A 17,304-nucleotide genomic window follows, 5' to 3' on the forward strand; every position below is an offset into this window, starting at 1 on the left:
TAAACAATTATAGTAGAACATGTAAGCAAATTATAGTATTCTGATTCAGAAATAATGAATTCTAGGATATTGAAATAACTTGTAGATTTGATCAATTGCTATGGGTATTTTGAAGGAGAACCCAAATGGTATGAGAATATGGAAAACAGAAAAGTGTAGTTGCGATATTAAAAACACAAGGATAATTCTACAGTTGATGTTTTTGAAATAAATCCTAAATAAGGTTCTAGGACATTATCAAAGAATACTTTGTGAATGTTTCTTAAAAGAAATAGTAATTTCTCAAAGCCAGTATGGGTTCTTCAAGGGAAATTCTTATCAGACTAACCAATAACCTTTTAAAATAGAATTACACTAAATACAGAACATCTAATTCCATCAAAGCATGTTTATCAAATTGTGATTAACATGATGTTGAAAGGGATGTAAAATATGTTACACAATAGAATCAAGATCCCCAAAGATCTCAATAGACTGGGAATATATTTACACAAATGCCTACAGGATAGTTTACTTGGCTGTAAAATACCAGTTGCACTGTACAATGGGAGAAATATGTGGCTTTGATAGTTGTCTGGGTGGTTTTGTTAAATCTTATTTGAAATACTTTAGGTGGTTTTGTTAAATCTTAGGTGAGTCTGTAGCATGATGTACATGCTAAAGAAGCTTACACACTTCTAGTCTGCATCTACCAAGAGTTTTACTCAGTGTCTCTCATAGTGTCCCAGGAATATGAAACTGAATTCTGGACATGATGCTCCATCATGATAAGCTGAAACACATTCAAGACTGACCAGGGAGGCCGGGCGTGGTGGCTCACGCCTGTAATTCCAGCACTTTGGGAGGCTGAGGCAGGTGGATTACCTGAGATCAGGAGTTGGAGACCAGCCTGACCAACACGGTGAAACCCCGTCTCTACTAAAAATACAAAAAATTAGCTGGGCATGGTGGCGGGTGCCTGTAATCCCAGCTACTCGGGAGGCTGAGGCAGGAGAATCGCTTGATCCCTGGAGGCAGAGGTTGCAGTGAGCTGAGACCGTGCCACTGCACTCCAGCCTGAGTACAACAGAGTGAGACTCTATCTCAAAAAAAAAAAAAAAAAAAAAGACTGACCAGGGAGATAAGGCATCTCAAAAGTATATATATTAGGAACATTTGAACAAGCTAGGGATGTTATTCTTCATGGTATCTCAAGCAGCATATAACAATGTCTAAATAGTTAAAAGCTCATCCATGTGGGAAAGGGACTTACTTATATGTTCCACACAATCTCAACACTTCCTGTCTCCTACCTTTGTTTATTTTTGTTTATTTTTTTCTCTTTAACACATCACTATTAAGATACTATGTATTTTACTCCTTATTCTTGTTTCCTGTCCCTCTACCCTTACCAGAATAAAGGTTACATGAGGGAAGGGATTTTTTTTCTACTTTGTTCACTACTACCTTAGCCTTTATGCCAACAAAAGTGCCTGGGCCTGGCTGGGTGCAGTGGCTCACGCCTATAATCCCAGCACTTTGGGAGGCTGAGGCGGGCGGATCACGAGGTCAGGAGATTGAGAGCATCCTGGCTAGCACAGTGAAACCCTGTCTCTACTAAAAAATTAGCCAGGCGTGGTGGCGGGCGCCTGTAATCCTAGCTACTCGGGAGGCTGAGGCTGGAGAATGGCGTGAACCCAGGAGGCGGAGGTTGCAGTGAACCGAAATCACGCCACTGCACTCCAGCCTGGGTGACACAGCGAGACTCTGTCTTAAAAAAAAAAAAAAAGTGCCTGGGCCCATAGTTGGTGCTTAAGAAGTATTCTATAGAATGATAAATAGCCATAAGGGATGAAACTAGAATCAGTGGGTGAAAGCTTCAGAGATTCAAATTTTGTTTCAGGTGAAGGAAAAACTTTGTTAGAAATATTAAACTTTTCTGGCCATGTTGAGAAAGTAATGCATGCTCCAACCTTGGAAGTGTTATAGCAAATGCTTCCTGAGTTAACACTTGGTAGAAGTACTATAGAAATGATGTTGGTAGGGATTTGAAATTAGATAATCTGTTTTCTTGATGGGATTCTTTAATTTTGTACAATATATTTAGACTGATTTTCCCTTTTACATTGAGAACCAGTAAATGCCCACATTAAGCTTGCAGCTTTATATACAGTCTATCCTAAAATATTATTTGGTCTTGAACTTAAGACAAGCACATGTAACAACTTTTATTCTTGGGTTTTATGTCCCTACTTTTTCCTAAAAAGCAGTGATTCTGAAGCACAGACCTCTCAAACTTTGGGAACAATTATTGTAGAAACATCCCAGAAAATAAGTCCTACAGAAGATGGAAAAGACCAGAAAGAAAGTGATCCAAGAGAAGACAGCCAAACAAAAGGAAAAGAAATAGTACAGACATATTTAAATATAGATGGCAAGACCCCAAGGGTAAATGACACAATTTTCCTTAATTGTATGCTATGTTTTAAATTTTATCGTATGCTTTATAACTTAAGTAAATAAATGTTACTATTGATTTAATTTGAATTCTTAAAAGTTAAGTCATCTTTGAAGTATACAGTGAAAATATTCACTTTTAAATAATTTTCAAGTACTTGTTTGTTAGTCTTTTTCATAGACAAAAATGAAAATAAATACTATTATTATAATTCTTAAGGTATTTATATCTCAGCAAAAAAGTGGTTAATAAGCTCATTATTGTTTTCAGGTATATGAAATATTCCAAGTGAGGAAACTTCTTTTTGTATATTAGTCTTTGCAATGATAAAGTCATTTAGTCTGATTAAATCTTTAAATTACTTATTTTTAACTAACTTCTCAATGTATTTTGAATTTTGAAAAATTGAAGTTCTAATGCAACTTATTCAGTAATTCCTACTGCTGATACATCATGACACCAAATGTTTACTTATTTAGCATAAATCAGTGAAAAATTAAGGAAAGTTCATTTTTATTTTGTTGTAAAAATTAGGTTGTCTTTGAATTAACCTATAAGATTCTTTTAAAACATAATTCAAAAACATTTATTTTTTGAGCTCTTGCCAGTACTTTGGAGGAAAGGTCTTCTTTAGTTACTACCAGAATGAAGTTCAGACCAAGAATATATGCTAAATGTCTGCTGATTGATGATAAATAGATTTTATAGAAATTTTTGCTGCTCTTCATTGACACTTGATATGTTAATCTTTCTCATTTCAGCTACTTTTTTGTGTATGTTGAGGTATATCATTGTGAGTTTAAGTTTCTGTGATTACTAATACGATGTTGAGTACTTTCTCATGGTTATTGGCCATTTGGAATTCTTTAGTAAATTGCCTCTTCAAGTCTCTGCCCATTTTCCAAATGAGTTATCTGTATTTTTCTTACTGACTTAGAAATTTTTTATATATGCTATATATGAGCCTTTTGTTGGTTGTGTATTGTAGATATCTTTTCCTACTCCATGGTGTGCCTTTTTACTCTTCTTTCTGGAGGCTTCTGAAGAATATAGCATCTCAATTCTGAAGTGGCCAAACATCAATTTTTTGTTTATGAACAGCACATTTTGTGTTCTGTATAATGCATTGCTTACTGTAATGTAGATATATCCTATATGACCTTTCATGTTATCTTTTCCTATATTTTTCTGATTTCCTATATTTTTCTGTTTTGATTTTCACATCAATGTCTAGTGTTGATTTTTTTCATGTGATGTAAGATAGGGATTAATTTTACCAATTTTTCCCCAGTGTTTGTCATGAACTTTTTCCTTGCTTTATTCAAAGGTGCCACCTTTATTGTAAATCAAATGTACATAAACATAGGGATATTTGTCTAGGCTTTTTCTTCTATTCCTTCAGTAAATGTGTCAGTATCATGCTGTCTTAGTTTCATTTTAGTAGTCTTGATTGCTTGTTGAACAAGTTTCCTACCTTCTTGTTTATCAAGAGTCTCTTCTTGGTTCTTTACTCTTCAAAATGAATTTAAAATCAGCTTAAGTTCTACAAAAACTTTTTTTGAGATTTTGGTAGTGACTGTATTAACCAAAATTAATATAAAACAAGAAGAAGATGCTTAAAGATGGAGAGAAGGCAGCAGACCAGCTAGGTACCTCATCACTCAAGGAACAACATGGTGGTGAGTTCCCTGGGTTTTCATTTTGCTTCATGTATCCTGGCCTGGATACCTGAAATCCCCAACCTAGAAACCCCAGTAGGTCAGACAATACATGCCCCGGATAAAACCCTTCTTTTAGCCAAGTCACCTGGAAAAGGCCAGCCTAGCAAGACAGAGAAGCTTACACAGTTAAGTATCCTACTCCAGGCAAACACCATAGAAAAAATTGCAACCCTGTTTCCAGCCCCATCTGTAAAGGCCTAATGGGAACCTAGATTCCCACTCTTACCTGGCAATAAGTAGACACTCTTCACCTCTTCTCCTCCTATCAGAGTGATGCCAGAGAAGAGCAAGTGTGGAGCTAGTGATAATGACCTCCTCCTGGGATCCCCAACCCCTGGGCTGCAGACTGGTACCTGTTGTGGCCTGCTAGGAAATGACTCACACAGCAGAGGGTGAGAGGTGGGTGAGCCATTGTTACGGCCTGAGCTCTGCCTCCCGTTAGATCAGCGGAGGCATTAGACTCTCACATGAGCGTGAACCCTATTGTGAACTGTGCATGCAAGAGATCTAGGTTGCCGCTCCTTGTGATAATCTAATGCCTGATGATCTGAGGTAGAACAGTTTCATCCCGAAACCATCTCCACCTCCCCAACCCCCTCCACCCCCTATCCATGCAAAATTTTTTTCCACAAAACTGGTTTTTGGTGCCAAAAAGGTTAAGAACCACTGACTCCCTCCTTTCCGTGTCACTGGATATCACATAGGGAACCTGGATATTCATCTCCATTCAGCATGAAATGCCTTTCGCTTCTGAGCAAGATAATTTCAGAGGCCAAGTGCAGAGATGGGGTATTTAATTACCACTCACACCTAACAAGCCCCAACCCCCTCCCCATGATGTCAGTGGAAGCCCAGTGGGGAACATTAACGAGGTCCCCCTCCATTATCCAGCCATGATGGTATCAGCAGATGCCTATTGGGTAACCTGAAGTTCTACCCCCACCAAGCAGTAATGAGGTGGCCCTCTCCAACCGGTTTGTCAACTAAGACTGCCACTTCCAACTGGCAGTAATTAGATGGTGTGCTCCTTGCCCCATCAGTGTGGTGTCAGATGAGGCCTGTTCAAATAAGATTCAAGTAAGATACAGAACCTTGAAATATAATAGCCAAAATATCCAGGATACAGTTGAAAATCACACCTCATACCAAGATCCAGGAAAACCTCAACTATAACAAGAAAAGACAATCAACAGAAGCCAACAGCAGGATGACAGATGTTGGAGTTACACACAGTCCCCAACTCACTACAATGGTTTGAGTTAAAATTTTTCTACTTTATGTTGGTGTGAAATTGATACATGTTCAGTAGAAACTGTACATTGAGTACCCATACAACGGTTCTTTGTATCACTTTCAGGACAGTATTCAATAAATAAATAACATGACATATTCAATACTTTATTATAAAATAAGCTTTGTGTTAGATGATTTTGCCCAGGTATAGGCTAATGTAAGTGTTCTGAGTAGGCTAGGCTAAGCTTTGATGTTTGGTAGGTTAGATGTATTAAATACATTTTTGATTTATGATGTTTTCAACTTAATGAGTTTATCAGGATGTAATAATGGATACCCATTGTATGCTAGGAGGCATCTGCATGTGACAAGTATATTAAAGTTGCTGCCATCAAAATGCTTCAACAAGCAGTTATGGACAGGCCTAAACAAAATAAAATAGGCCTAAAACAAAAAGCAGTAGAATATCCCAATAAAGAATTAGAAAGTCTCAGCAAATAGGCAGAAGATATAAAAATACCGAAATCTAAATTTTAGGACTGAAAAATTAAATAACTATGTTTGCCCCACAGGTGGTGGCATTAATCTTTATCACCCAAAATTGATTCAGATGTCAAGACTGATGGCACCATACACCCACCATTATTATTCACATAATGGAACAGAGAATCTTGAAATGGATCCACAGAAGTATGAACAACTGATTTTTGACAAAGGTGCAAAGGAAGGATAATCTTTTCCAAAATCAGCGCTGGAGCAATTGGATATTTCTGTGCAAAAAATAAAGGAACCTACACTTTACACTTTATGCAAAAATTAATTTGAGGTGGATCACATATAAATGTAAAATATTAAATCATAAAACTTTAGAAAGAAATGTAAGAGAAAATCTTCAAGTCTTAGAGCTGAGTGAAGTTTTTAGACATGATACCAAAAGTGCGATCCATAAAAGAAAACACCAGTAAATTCGACTTCATTAAAATTAAGACCTTTTGCTCTTCAAAAGACACTACATAGAAGATGAAATGACAAGCCATAGAGCGAGATGAATATTTAAAAACCATGTGTCTTGACAAAAGTCTTATAGCTTGAATATATAAAGCAAGCTCAAAACTCAACAGGAAGAAATTAAACAATCCAGTTACAAAATAGGCAAAAGACAGGAGCAAACATTTTACCAGAAAAGGATATCTGGATGGCAAATAAGCACATGTAAAGATTTTCAACATCCCTATTAGGGAATAGCTAAAGTAAAAATTAGTGAAAATAGCAAGTGCTGACCAAGGGGACAGGGAAACTGGATCTCTCATATATTGTCCATGTGAATATAAAATTCTACTATACAGCACTCTGAAAAAGTTTGTCAGTTTCTTAAAAAACTAAATTTACCATACAACCCAGCTATCACACCCTTAGACACATCCCACAGACATGAAAATATATGTTTACCAAAAAAACTTGTACATGAATGATCAGCCCCTTTATTTGTAGTAGCTGAAAACTGGGAACCACCAACATTCTCTTCAGTAGCTGAACAGCTAAACAAACTGTGGTACATCTGTAACACAGGAAACTTCTCAGCAATAAAAAGGAGCTAACTGTTGACGTATACAATGCCGTAGCTTTCTGACCTCAGATTTCTCGTCTTGGATTGGGAACTAGGCTTTCTTTCTTGCCTTCTGCATTCTGTGTTGCTATTTAAGTGGAATTTCAAGGTCACAAGGGATTGTTGGTTGTTCTACATGTTTCTGGCTACATTGTTGGTCACTTTTGTATGGTCTCTGAATTTCTGCTTTCACTTCGTTTTTGGCCTCTGACAATTTCCCTTATATTTTTTGCCATGTTAGAAATACACTGTAGGTGTGCTTGTTTCATAGTATGAGAGTTTTCTTGAGTTTGTGTTCAGTAATAGTACTGGAAACAGGAGCCCACTTCTTTGTAATTTAATTTTAGCTTCTATTAATTTGATACCAAATCTGGTGACTGATATTAGTAATTCAATTGGTAGTTGTATTTTGGATTTTTTTTTTTAACAGTGCTCAGTGCGTGGCTGATACTTAAATACTAATTGAATCTTAATAAGCAATTAAAAATTTATATGCCGGTTCTGAAGATAAGTTTAAATGAAGCATTTCAAAAATATTTTGAGAAATGAAACATTGTCAGGATTTTATAATTTCTGAAACTAATCAGTTTAAAGGAAAACCTTATTTTAGATATAGACTTCTGGTGTATGTGTTAATCAGTTTCATGACTTTCAGGTGATTTGTTGCTGGATTGGGATCTTTTAAAAAGTTCTTTTTCAAATAAGAAATAATTTTCTAGATTGAATATATCTATGTTTCCTAGCCAATAAATTCTTAAACAAGGCTGGGCACTGTGGCTCACTCCCATAATCCCAACACTTTGGGAGGCCGAGGCGAGTGGGTCACTGGCCACCAGGAGTTTGAAACCAGCCTGGACGGCATTGTGAAACCACGTATCTACTAAAAATACAAAAATTAGCTGGGGGTGGTGGTGTGCACCTGTAGTCCCAGGTACTTGAGAGGCTGAGGCATGAAAATCGCTTGAACCCAGGAGGCGGAGGTTGCGGTGAACTGAAATTGTGCCACTGCACTCCAGCCTGAGTGATAAAGCCAGACTCTGTCTCAAAAGAAAAAAGAAAAAAAAATCTTAAGACCACATGTTTTACTACTAATATGTACATTTTTAAATTGGTGAAACATTTTAAAACAAAAGTCAACAAAGGCTTCATTTTGTTCAGCCTCCGTGTATTAGAGTGCCATGAAGAAAACATACAGCTTCAGGAAGTTATTTTATTATTGTCAGCCTTATTTTTGGCTTTATTTGTCAGAAGGCTATTAGCTTCATTTGTCAGCATATAATAGAGTATTTGAGAAAAGGGCCTATATTTTCAGAGAATAAGTTATTAATTATTCATATTTTACTTTTGTTACTGTTATCATATTTACTCCTAAGTTTTTAAGCTGTCCCTAGATTAAATTTCTACTTCTTTGGAGTTGATTTTGTATCTATATCTTCTGCCTGCTAGTTTAAGTTCGGTGTATGTAAGTTCATTTGTAAGTTCTTGGTATCACTTGTAGAATTTTATCATCTAGAGTTAAAAAAATTTTTTTTTCAAATTTTTTTGTAAGAGACAGTCTTGCTATGTTGCCCAGGCTGGTCTCAAACTCCTGGCCTCAAGCAGTCCTCCTGCCTTGGCCTCCCACAGACTTTTAAAAAAAATTCTGCATAAACAATTGTATTTTTAAGTAAAGAGATGTTACTTTTATTAGTTCACTTGATCTTGTTATTGAAGAATAATACAATTATTATGAAACCTTCAAATTTAGGACTATTTTCATAAGAATGCCAAAAAACCAACTTTTCAAAAGAAGAATTGTAAGATGGAAAAGAGTTCACATACAGCAGTTCCTACTAGAGGTAAGAATGTGTATGCAATTAACAATATGTCTTTTAAAAATTAAATCTAATTTTTCGAATATTATGAACAATATTATTTTTATATAGTCAACAGAGAAAAATACAAAAATATAACTGCCCAGAAATCAAGTAGCAATGTTATTTTATTACGAGAACGGATTATATCCTTGCAACAACAAAACAGTGTACTTCAGAATGCCAAGAAAACAGCAGAATTGTCTGTTAAAGAATATAAAGAAGTTAATGAAAAGCTCCTCCATCAACAGCAAATATCTGATCAACGATTTCAGACAAGCAGGCAGACAATAAAGGTAAAGAGAACTGTAAGACTGAATAATTGTATACTATATTGTAAAAGTGGATATTTTGTTTTACATGTATTGTTTAGTTTATATTTGTGTTAGGCAGGGTCTATGAGTTTTAAAAAATCCCAGGCACTGTTTACTAATATAATTAGTTTAATTACTGAACTTCTTTAATAAGGCCCATATTAAAGGATAACATACATGAGGGAGGGAACTCTGAATCAAAAAGACACTTTACTAGCATTCCTGTTCCACTTAGTTTTTCTCATCTTTGAGATATTTTTACATGTTCTGTATTGTGTTACATCTTAGTTTTTAAAAGCAGGCTTCATACATATATATAGCTTACCCAGTTCCCTATGTTTGAAACTTTGTGTTTATGATAAGTTACATTATTAAAGTAATATATTAATCAGTTACTCTTTGTAAATACTAGTATAAAATGCGAAGATTTTAATATAAGTATCTATTTTAATGTATTCCAGTAACCTATGCATGGTTCTTTTTACTCAGACAAATAATCACATTATACCTAACTCCTGGTAAGGTAATCTTAAAGCATAAGTTTAACTTATACTTTGAGATGAACTTAAAGCAAATGAAAAAGAAAAGACTTTTTGTTCTTTAGGTCTCCATTCTTTATGTTGTTTGCTTGTGGAATGAATGATTTCTTAGAAAATTATTTTGCAGAGAAAAAATTATTTCATTATATTGGAAAACAGTATTTAAATCACTGTCACATATAATTTTAAGTTACACTTAAATTCTCTAATTCTAATATCTAGTGCTTTGATTCAAACAATACATATAAACATTTTAATGGTGAAGGATTAGTGTTATGACAGTTAAGAATTGTGTTCTGACTTTATTCCCAGAGTAGCCTTGTACCCAAACCTTAACTGCATTCCAGCTTACACCAGAAGTTTCTGGATTTTACAGGCTTGGCCGTTGGAAATGTGGCAGTGGGATACCAGATGAGACTGAGCTCTATGTTACAATTTAGACACAGTCACTGATACCACAACCACTGTATAGGAACCACATTTCCCAAAATGATTTCATCCCATATACATTTTACTGGCTAGTATTTTCTTTTCTTCTCATTAGTATCCTCTCTTTCTTCCCTTTCCTTTTCCTTTCTCCTGCTCTTCCTTTCTTTCTTCTCTAGTTAAATGACATTGTTTTATATTTCACCATGATATTGTAAACTATATGTATTCCTAAATTTTTTTGTGTGCAAATAGCAAAGTGACATGAAAGAACGTTTTTTAAAAGAAAGAAAAAATTCTCAACTTTAATTGTTCAATCTTATTATACAAAAAACAGTTGAACTTTTCAGTGTTCTCTTTTGGGAGGCCGAGACGGGCGGATCACGAGGTCAGGAGATCGAGACCATCCTGGCTAACACTGTGAAACCCCGTCTCTACTAAAAATAAAAATACAAAAAACTAGCCGGGCGAGGTGGCGGCGCCTGTAGTCCCAGCTACTCGGGAGGCTGAGGCAGGAGAATGGCGGGAACCCGGGAGGCGGAGCTTGCAGTGAGCTGAGATCCGGCCACTGCACTCCAGTCCGGGTGACAGAGCGAGACTCCGTCTCAAAAAAAAAAAAAAAAAAAAAAAAAATACACTAGACCACTGGCTTTTCATAAGAGTAAATTCTGATATTGTCAGAGGAAAATTATAAAAGGTTAGAGTTGTTACAAAAACTATTTTACTTATTCTCCTTGGAAGAGGAATTTTCTTCGTTGAGAGTTTGGAAAGTAGTGGTATAGTTACTTCTTGGGAGTTTCTTAAATTGCATACACTATGAGAAAAATAAAAATAGTACACTAGGGATTCAACTAAAAATCTGTGTTAGACATACTTGTTTTTTTTTTCCTTTTTGCAAACAATTTTAATTTCCTTTCTTATAATTTTTGAGGTGCCATACTTGGTAGTATCAAGTAAGAAATCCACATTTTAGCACAGATTTCAACTACTTGTAAAGAGAAAATTAGGAGGAATAAAAAGCACTTCAGTTACTATATGGTTCATGTGCAAGAGAGAGTATGGTATAGATGATCAAATGAGTTACTTTAATATGAATGTCTCCCTGAAGCTACTCTCAATTCTAGCTATTTCAAATCTTATCTAATCTAAGGTAAATGTCTTACTTTTGCTACTATGTTATAGGTATAACTTATATTTCATTGTTATATGTAATTTTATTTTTAATACAGTTTTTCTTTAGATGATAGAAAGGTCCAAGAACATAGAATATTCAAAAAGTACTTCAGGAAAGAATAAGAATCAGAATTTAGAAATTTTCCATCTCAAAAATCGCTATGAACTCAAATAAATGTAACGAGTGATTAACTAGAATTAGATTTAATTTGAATATTCTGTACATAGGGAGAAATAACTGATGTGGTAACTAAGAATTCTCTACTGATAAAGTAACTTCCCAAGTATTACATAGATACAGACAAATTATCTTTAGTTAATACATTGGTATAGACTTTGTGGGCTCTCACATAATAACTAAAGCTTGGGATGGAAGATGTCAAGATCCCAGATTCTCATCTACTGAGAAATTTTTCAGGTTACCAACTTGAGGATTTGGGTAACATCTGTTGATTTCTGTGATATTTTTAATAATGGAACTTAGGAAAACAGATTAAGTTCAGTCTTTCTTTTCCCGCCTATTTGTGGTGGAATTCCTGTATGCTCGGTAAATATTCTAATTTAATTATTTTGTATCTGTTTCTCATGATTTTAAAACCCTCAACATTTTTTTTATTCTAAAGTATTGAATCAGGCATCAATAGGTTTTGAACTTATAGGCCTTGAATTTATTGTGCATTAATAAGTAATATTTAAGATAGATTTCAATATTTGGGCAGCCTCCGTACTAAAAATATTGCTTTATATTCAGGAAAACTTTTCAAAGACTTTCACCTTTTTCATATGTAGTTAAAAGTACCATTGTTTGTTAGGAGGTTGATAAGAGGAACACAAAGTATTCTTTGGCATTTTTTTCCCTATCAGTTTCATTGCATTGTGTTTTAAACCATTGTAGAATTTCCTCAACAAAGCTTAGAAAAAGAAATATGAACTGTATAGGCCAAACCACTGAAGTTTTGGAAGAAAATTTTAACCAAGATAATGGATTTTTTACATGTTTAGATTGAACTGTCATCATTTTAACTGTATTCTTTTTTTTTTTACATTTTGCCTACTCTAAAGATATGTATGACATATAGATAGTATTTTACAACTATGAGCTAAATAGTATACTAGGTAAATGACAAAGATTTGTGATTCCCAAAAGCAGGTGCTGTAAATATCATTGTAAAATATTTTAAACCTATTTTGAAATGCACTATAGCCCTATACTAAGCATTATTCTATAGATGGAATATATAAATAGCCACCAGCTATTTTCAAGAAAAATTAAGTATAAGTCTTTTGCATTTGTTCAAAGTATGTATCCGTTGCCACAGGTAAAGATATGAGTAAAAAACATGCTAGCCCCATTCTTCAGAGCTCCCTTTTAGTATGAGGAAAATGTTATACACATACAATGTTTAATTTTATAGCTTTATTTATGTTTCACAGGTCATACACTATTTAATTTAGACAAAAAGTAGGAAAAGAATGATATTTTCTCAGACTAGGCATTCAAACATGAGAAATTAACTTTGTTTTCCATAAAGGATTGTTGGAAAGTTAGGAGATACAGAAAAATAGAAAGCACATATAAGAAATACCCTTATACCCTTTAGAAATTAACACATATTCTTCCACTGTATATTTTAAAGATAGAAAATGTGAGAAATAAAGCTAAATTTTTATTTAATCATTATCTACAGCCCCATCCTCTTCTACTCATCTCTGGAGACACTTTCAGGTGTTCATGCTAATTTTCCAATAATTTAAAAAAATTGTTGCACACATATGTACATTGGTAAATAATGTACAGCATTATTTTTATTGTAGTATAGTTTTTTGTTCATTTGTTTGTTTGTTTTTGAGATGGAGTCTCAGTCTGTCACCCAGGCTAGAGTGCAGTGGCACAATCTCGGCTCACTGCAACCTCCGCCTCCTGGTTTCAAGCAATTCTTTTTGGCTCAGCCTCCCAAGTAGCAGGGACTATAGGCAGGCAACACCATGCCTGGCTAACTTTTGTGTTTTCAGTAGAGTCGAGGTTTCACCATGTTGGCTAGGGTGGTCTCGAACTCCTGACCTCACGTGATCCACCCACATCAACCTCCCAAAGTGTAGCCATTGGGTCCTGGACTTTTCTTTGCTGGGAGACTTTTTATTAGGGCTTCGTTCTTGTTACTTGCTATTCGTCTGTTCAGGTTTGGGATTTCTTCATGGTTCAATCTTGGTAGATTGTATATGTCTAGGAATTTGTCTATTTGTTCTAGATTTTCCAGTTTATTGGCATATAGTTGGTGATAGTAGCCACTAACAATACTTTCAATTTATGCAGTATCTGTTGTAATATCTGCTTTTTCACCTCTGGTTTTATTTGTCTTCTCATTTTCTTGGTCTGGTTAAAGGTTTGTATATTTTGTTTTACTTTTTGAGAAATCAACTTTTTGTTTTATTGATTTTTTTCATATTTTATTCATTTTAATTTCATTTATTTCTGCTCTGATATTTACTATTTCTTTTCATCTACTAATTTTGGTTTTGGTTTGCTCTAGCTTTTCTAGTTCTTCAAGATGCATCATTTGGTTGTTTATCTGAAATGTTTCTTCTTTTTTGATGTAAGTGCTTTTAGGTATAAACTTCCCTCTTAGTATTGCTTTTGCTATGTTCCATAGGTCTTGGTATGTTGTACTTCGATTATTTGTTTCAAGAAATTATTAAATTTTCCTCTTAATTTCTTGTTTCTTAATTTCTTCATGTCATTCAGGAATATACTGTGTAATTTCCATGTGTTTCTATAGTTTCCAAAGTTCCTCTTGTTATTGATTTCTACTTTAATTCCTTTGTGATCAGAGAAAATACTTGATACAATTTCAACTTTTTTGAAATTTTTAAGATTGTTTTGTGGCCTAACATATGGTCTATTCTTGGGACTCATCCATATGCTAAGGAGAAGAATGTGTATTCTGCAGCTGTTTGATGAAGTGTTCTGTAAATATCTCTTAGGTCCATTTGGTTTATAATGTAGATTAAGTCTGATGTTTCTTTGTTGATTTTCTATCTGGATGATCTGTCCATTGCTGAAAGTAGGGTATTGAGATCTCCAGCTATTATTGTATTGTCATACTGAAGTCTGACTTTCTCTTTAGTGCTAACAGTATTTGCTTTATATATCTGAGTACTCTGACGCTGGATATATAGGTATTTATAATTGTTATATCCTCTTGCTAAATTGGCTCCTTTATCATTATATAATGACCTTCTTTTTCTCTTTTTATACTTTTTGTCTCAAATTTTAAAAATATGATAGAAGTATAGCTACTCATGTTCTTTTTTGGTTTCCACTTCATAGAATATCTTTTTCCATCCCTTTATTTTCAGTCGTGTGTGCATCTTTACAGGTGAAATGAGTTTCTTGTAGGTAGTGTATCATTGGGTCTTGTTTCTTAATCCATTCAGCTACTATGCATCTTTTGGTTGGAGAGTTTAGTCCATTTGCGTTCAGCATTATTATTGATAGACAAGTACTTGCTACGGCCATTTTGTTATTTATTTTCTGGTTGTTTTGCGGTCCTCTCTGTCTTTCATCCTTCCTATTTTTCTTTGTGTAAAAGTGATTTTTCTGGTAGTACTTTTTAATTTCATGCTTGGTGTGTGTGTGTGTGTGTGTGTGTGTGTGTGTGTGTGTGTATCTGTTGTAGGTTTTATGATTTCAGGTTACCATGAGGTTTGCAAATAATGCTTTTTTTTTTTTTTTTTTTTTTTTTTTGAGATGGTGTCTCGCTCTGTCACCCAGGCTGGAGTGCAGTGGTGCCATCTCCACTCACTGCAAGCTCCACCCGCTGGGTTCACGCCATTCTCCTGCCTCAGCCTCCCGTGTTGCTGGGAATACAGGCGCCCGGCACTGTGCCCGGCTAATTTTGTGTATTTTTAGTAGAGACGGGGTTTCACAGTGTTAGCCAGGATGGTCTCGATCTCCTGACCTCGTGATCCGCCCGTCTCGGCCTCCCAAAGTGCTGGGATTACAGGCGTGAGCCACCGTGCCCGGCATTGCAAATAATGCTTTATAACCAATTATTTTAAACGGATGACAACTAAACTCTGATTACAAAAACAATAGACAAGCAAAGAGAAACCTAATATACACTCTCCATTTTAATTTGATCCAATCCCTCACTTTTAAAGTTTTTGTTCTTTCTATTTATATCTTTTTTTGTTTACACATCACAATTACACTGTTTTTTTTCTTTTTTTTTAATTTAATTTAATTTTATTTTATTTATTTTATTTTTTATTTTTTATTTTTTATTATACTTTAAGTTCTAGGGTACATGTGCATAACGTTTATATCATGTATAACTCCCCAGTGCAATCCCTCCCTCCTCCCCCCTCCCCATGATAGGCCCCAGTGTGTGATGTTCCCCTTCCCGAGTCCAAGTGATCTCATTGTTCAGTTCCCACCTATGAGTGAGAACATGCGGTGTTTGGTTTTCTCTTCTTGTGATAGTTTGCTAAGAATGATGGTTTCCAGCTGCATCCATGTCCCTACAAAGGACGCAAACTCATCCTTTTTGATGGCTGCATAGTATTCCATGGTGTATATGTGCCACATTTTCTGAATCCAGTCTGTCACAGATGGACATTTGGGTTGATTCCAAGTCTTTGCTATTGTGAATAGTGCCGCAATAAACATACGTGTGCATGTGTCTTTGTAGTAGAGTAATTTATAATCCTTTGGGTATATACCCAGTAGTGGGATGGCTGGGTCATATGGTACATCTAGTTCTAGATCCTTGAGGAATCGCCATACTGTTTTCCATAATGGTTGAACTAGTTTACAATCCCACCAACAGTGTAAAAGTGTTCCTATTTCTCCACATCCTCTCCAACATCTATTGTTTCCTGACTTCTTAATGATTGCCATTCTAACTGGTGTGAGATGGTATCTCATTGTGGTTTTGATTTGCATTTCTCTGATGGCGAGTGATGACGAGCATTTTTTCATGTGTCTGTTGGCTGTATGGATGTCTTCTTTTGAGAAATGTCTGTTCATATCCTTTCCCCACTTTTTGATGGGGTTGTTTGTTTTTTCTTGTATATTTGTTTGAGTTCTTTGTAGATTCTGGATATTAGCCCTTTGTCAGATGAGTAGGTTGCAAAAATTTTCTCCCATTCTGTAGGTTGCCTGTTCACTCTGATGGTAGTTCTTTTGCTGTGCAAAAGCTCTTTAGTTTAATGAGATCCCATTTGTCAATTTTGGCTTTTGCTGCCGTTGCTTTTGGTGTTTTAGACATGAAGTCCTTGCCCATGCCTATGTCCTGAATGGTACTACTTAGATTTTCTTCTAGGGTTTTTATGGTATTAGGTCTAACATTTAAGTCTCTAATCCATCTTGAATTAATTTTCATATAAGGGGTAAGGAAAGGATCCAGTTTCAGCTTTCTACTTATGGCTAGCCAATTTTCCCAGCACCATTTATTAAATAGGGAATCCTTTCCCCATTTCTCGTTTTTGTCAGGTTTGTCAAAGATCAGATGGCTGTAGATGTGTGGTATTATTTCTGAGGACTCTGTTCTGTTCCATTGGTCTATTTCTCTGTTGTGGTACCAGTACCATGCTGTTTTGGTTACCATAGCCTTGTAGTATAGTTTGAAGTCAGGTAGCGTGACGCCTCCAGCTTTGTCCTTTTGACCTAGGATTGTCTTGGCAATGCGGGCTCTTTTTTGGTTCCATATGAACTTTAAAGCCGTTTTTTTTCAATTCTGTGAAGAAAGTCATTGGTAGCTTGATGGGGATGGCATTGAATCTATAAATACCTTGGGCAGTATGGCCATTTTCACGATATTGATTCTTCCTATCCATGAGCATGGTATGTTCTTCCATTTGTTTGTGTCCTCTTTGATTTCACTGAGCAGTGGTTTGTAGTTCTCCTTGAAGAGGTCCTTTACATCCCTTGTAAGCTGGATTCCTAGGTATTTTATTCTCTTTGAAGCAATTGTGAATGGAAGTTCATTCCTGATTTGGCT

The 17,304-nt window shown here is 35.3% G+C and overlaps 1 protein-coding gene across 3 annotated transcripts in view; it reads left to right on the forward strand.

Annotated features, from left to right (window-relative positions):
* CNTLN (centlein) overlaps positions 1-17,304 on the forward strand; it is a 421,157-nt gene that overhangs the window by 299,490 nt on the left and 104,363 nt on the right. For 2 of the 3 annotated variants that reach the window (XM_033237412.1, XM_033237414.1), the window contains exons 16-18: positions 2,247-2,427; positions 8,745-8,835; positions 8,923-9,146. In XM_033237412.1, the coding sequence (XP_033093303.1) occupies positions 2,247-2,427; positions 8,745-8,835; positions 8,923-9,146 (496 nt within the window). The remainder of the gene's footprint in view (positions 1-2,246; positions 2,428-8,744; positions 8,836-8,922; positions 9,147-17,304) is intronic. The other variant, XM_033237413.1, reaches the window with a different exon arrangement.

The sequence above is a fragment of the Trachypithecus francoisi genome, unplaced genomic scaffold (assembly GCF_009764315.1).
Source record: "Trachypithecus francoisi isolate TF-2019V2 unplaced genomic scaffold, Tfra_2.0 Lachesis_group16, whole genome shotgun sequence".
Taxonomy (NCBI): domain Eukaryota; kingdom Metazoa; phylum Chordata; class Mammalia; order Primates; family Cercopithecidae; genus Trachypithecus; species Trachypithecus francoisi.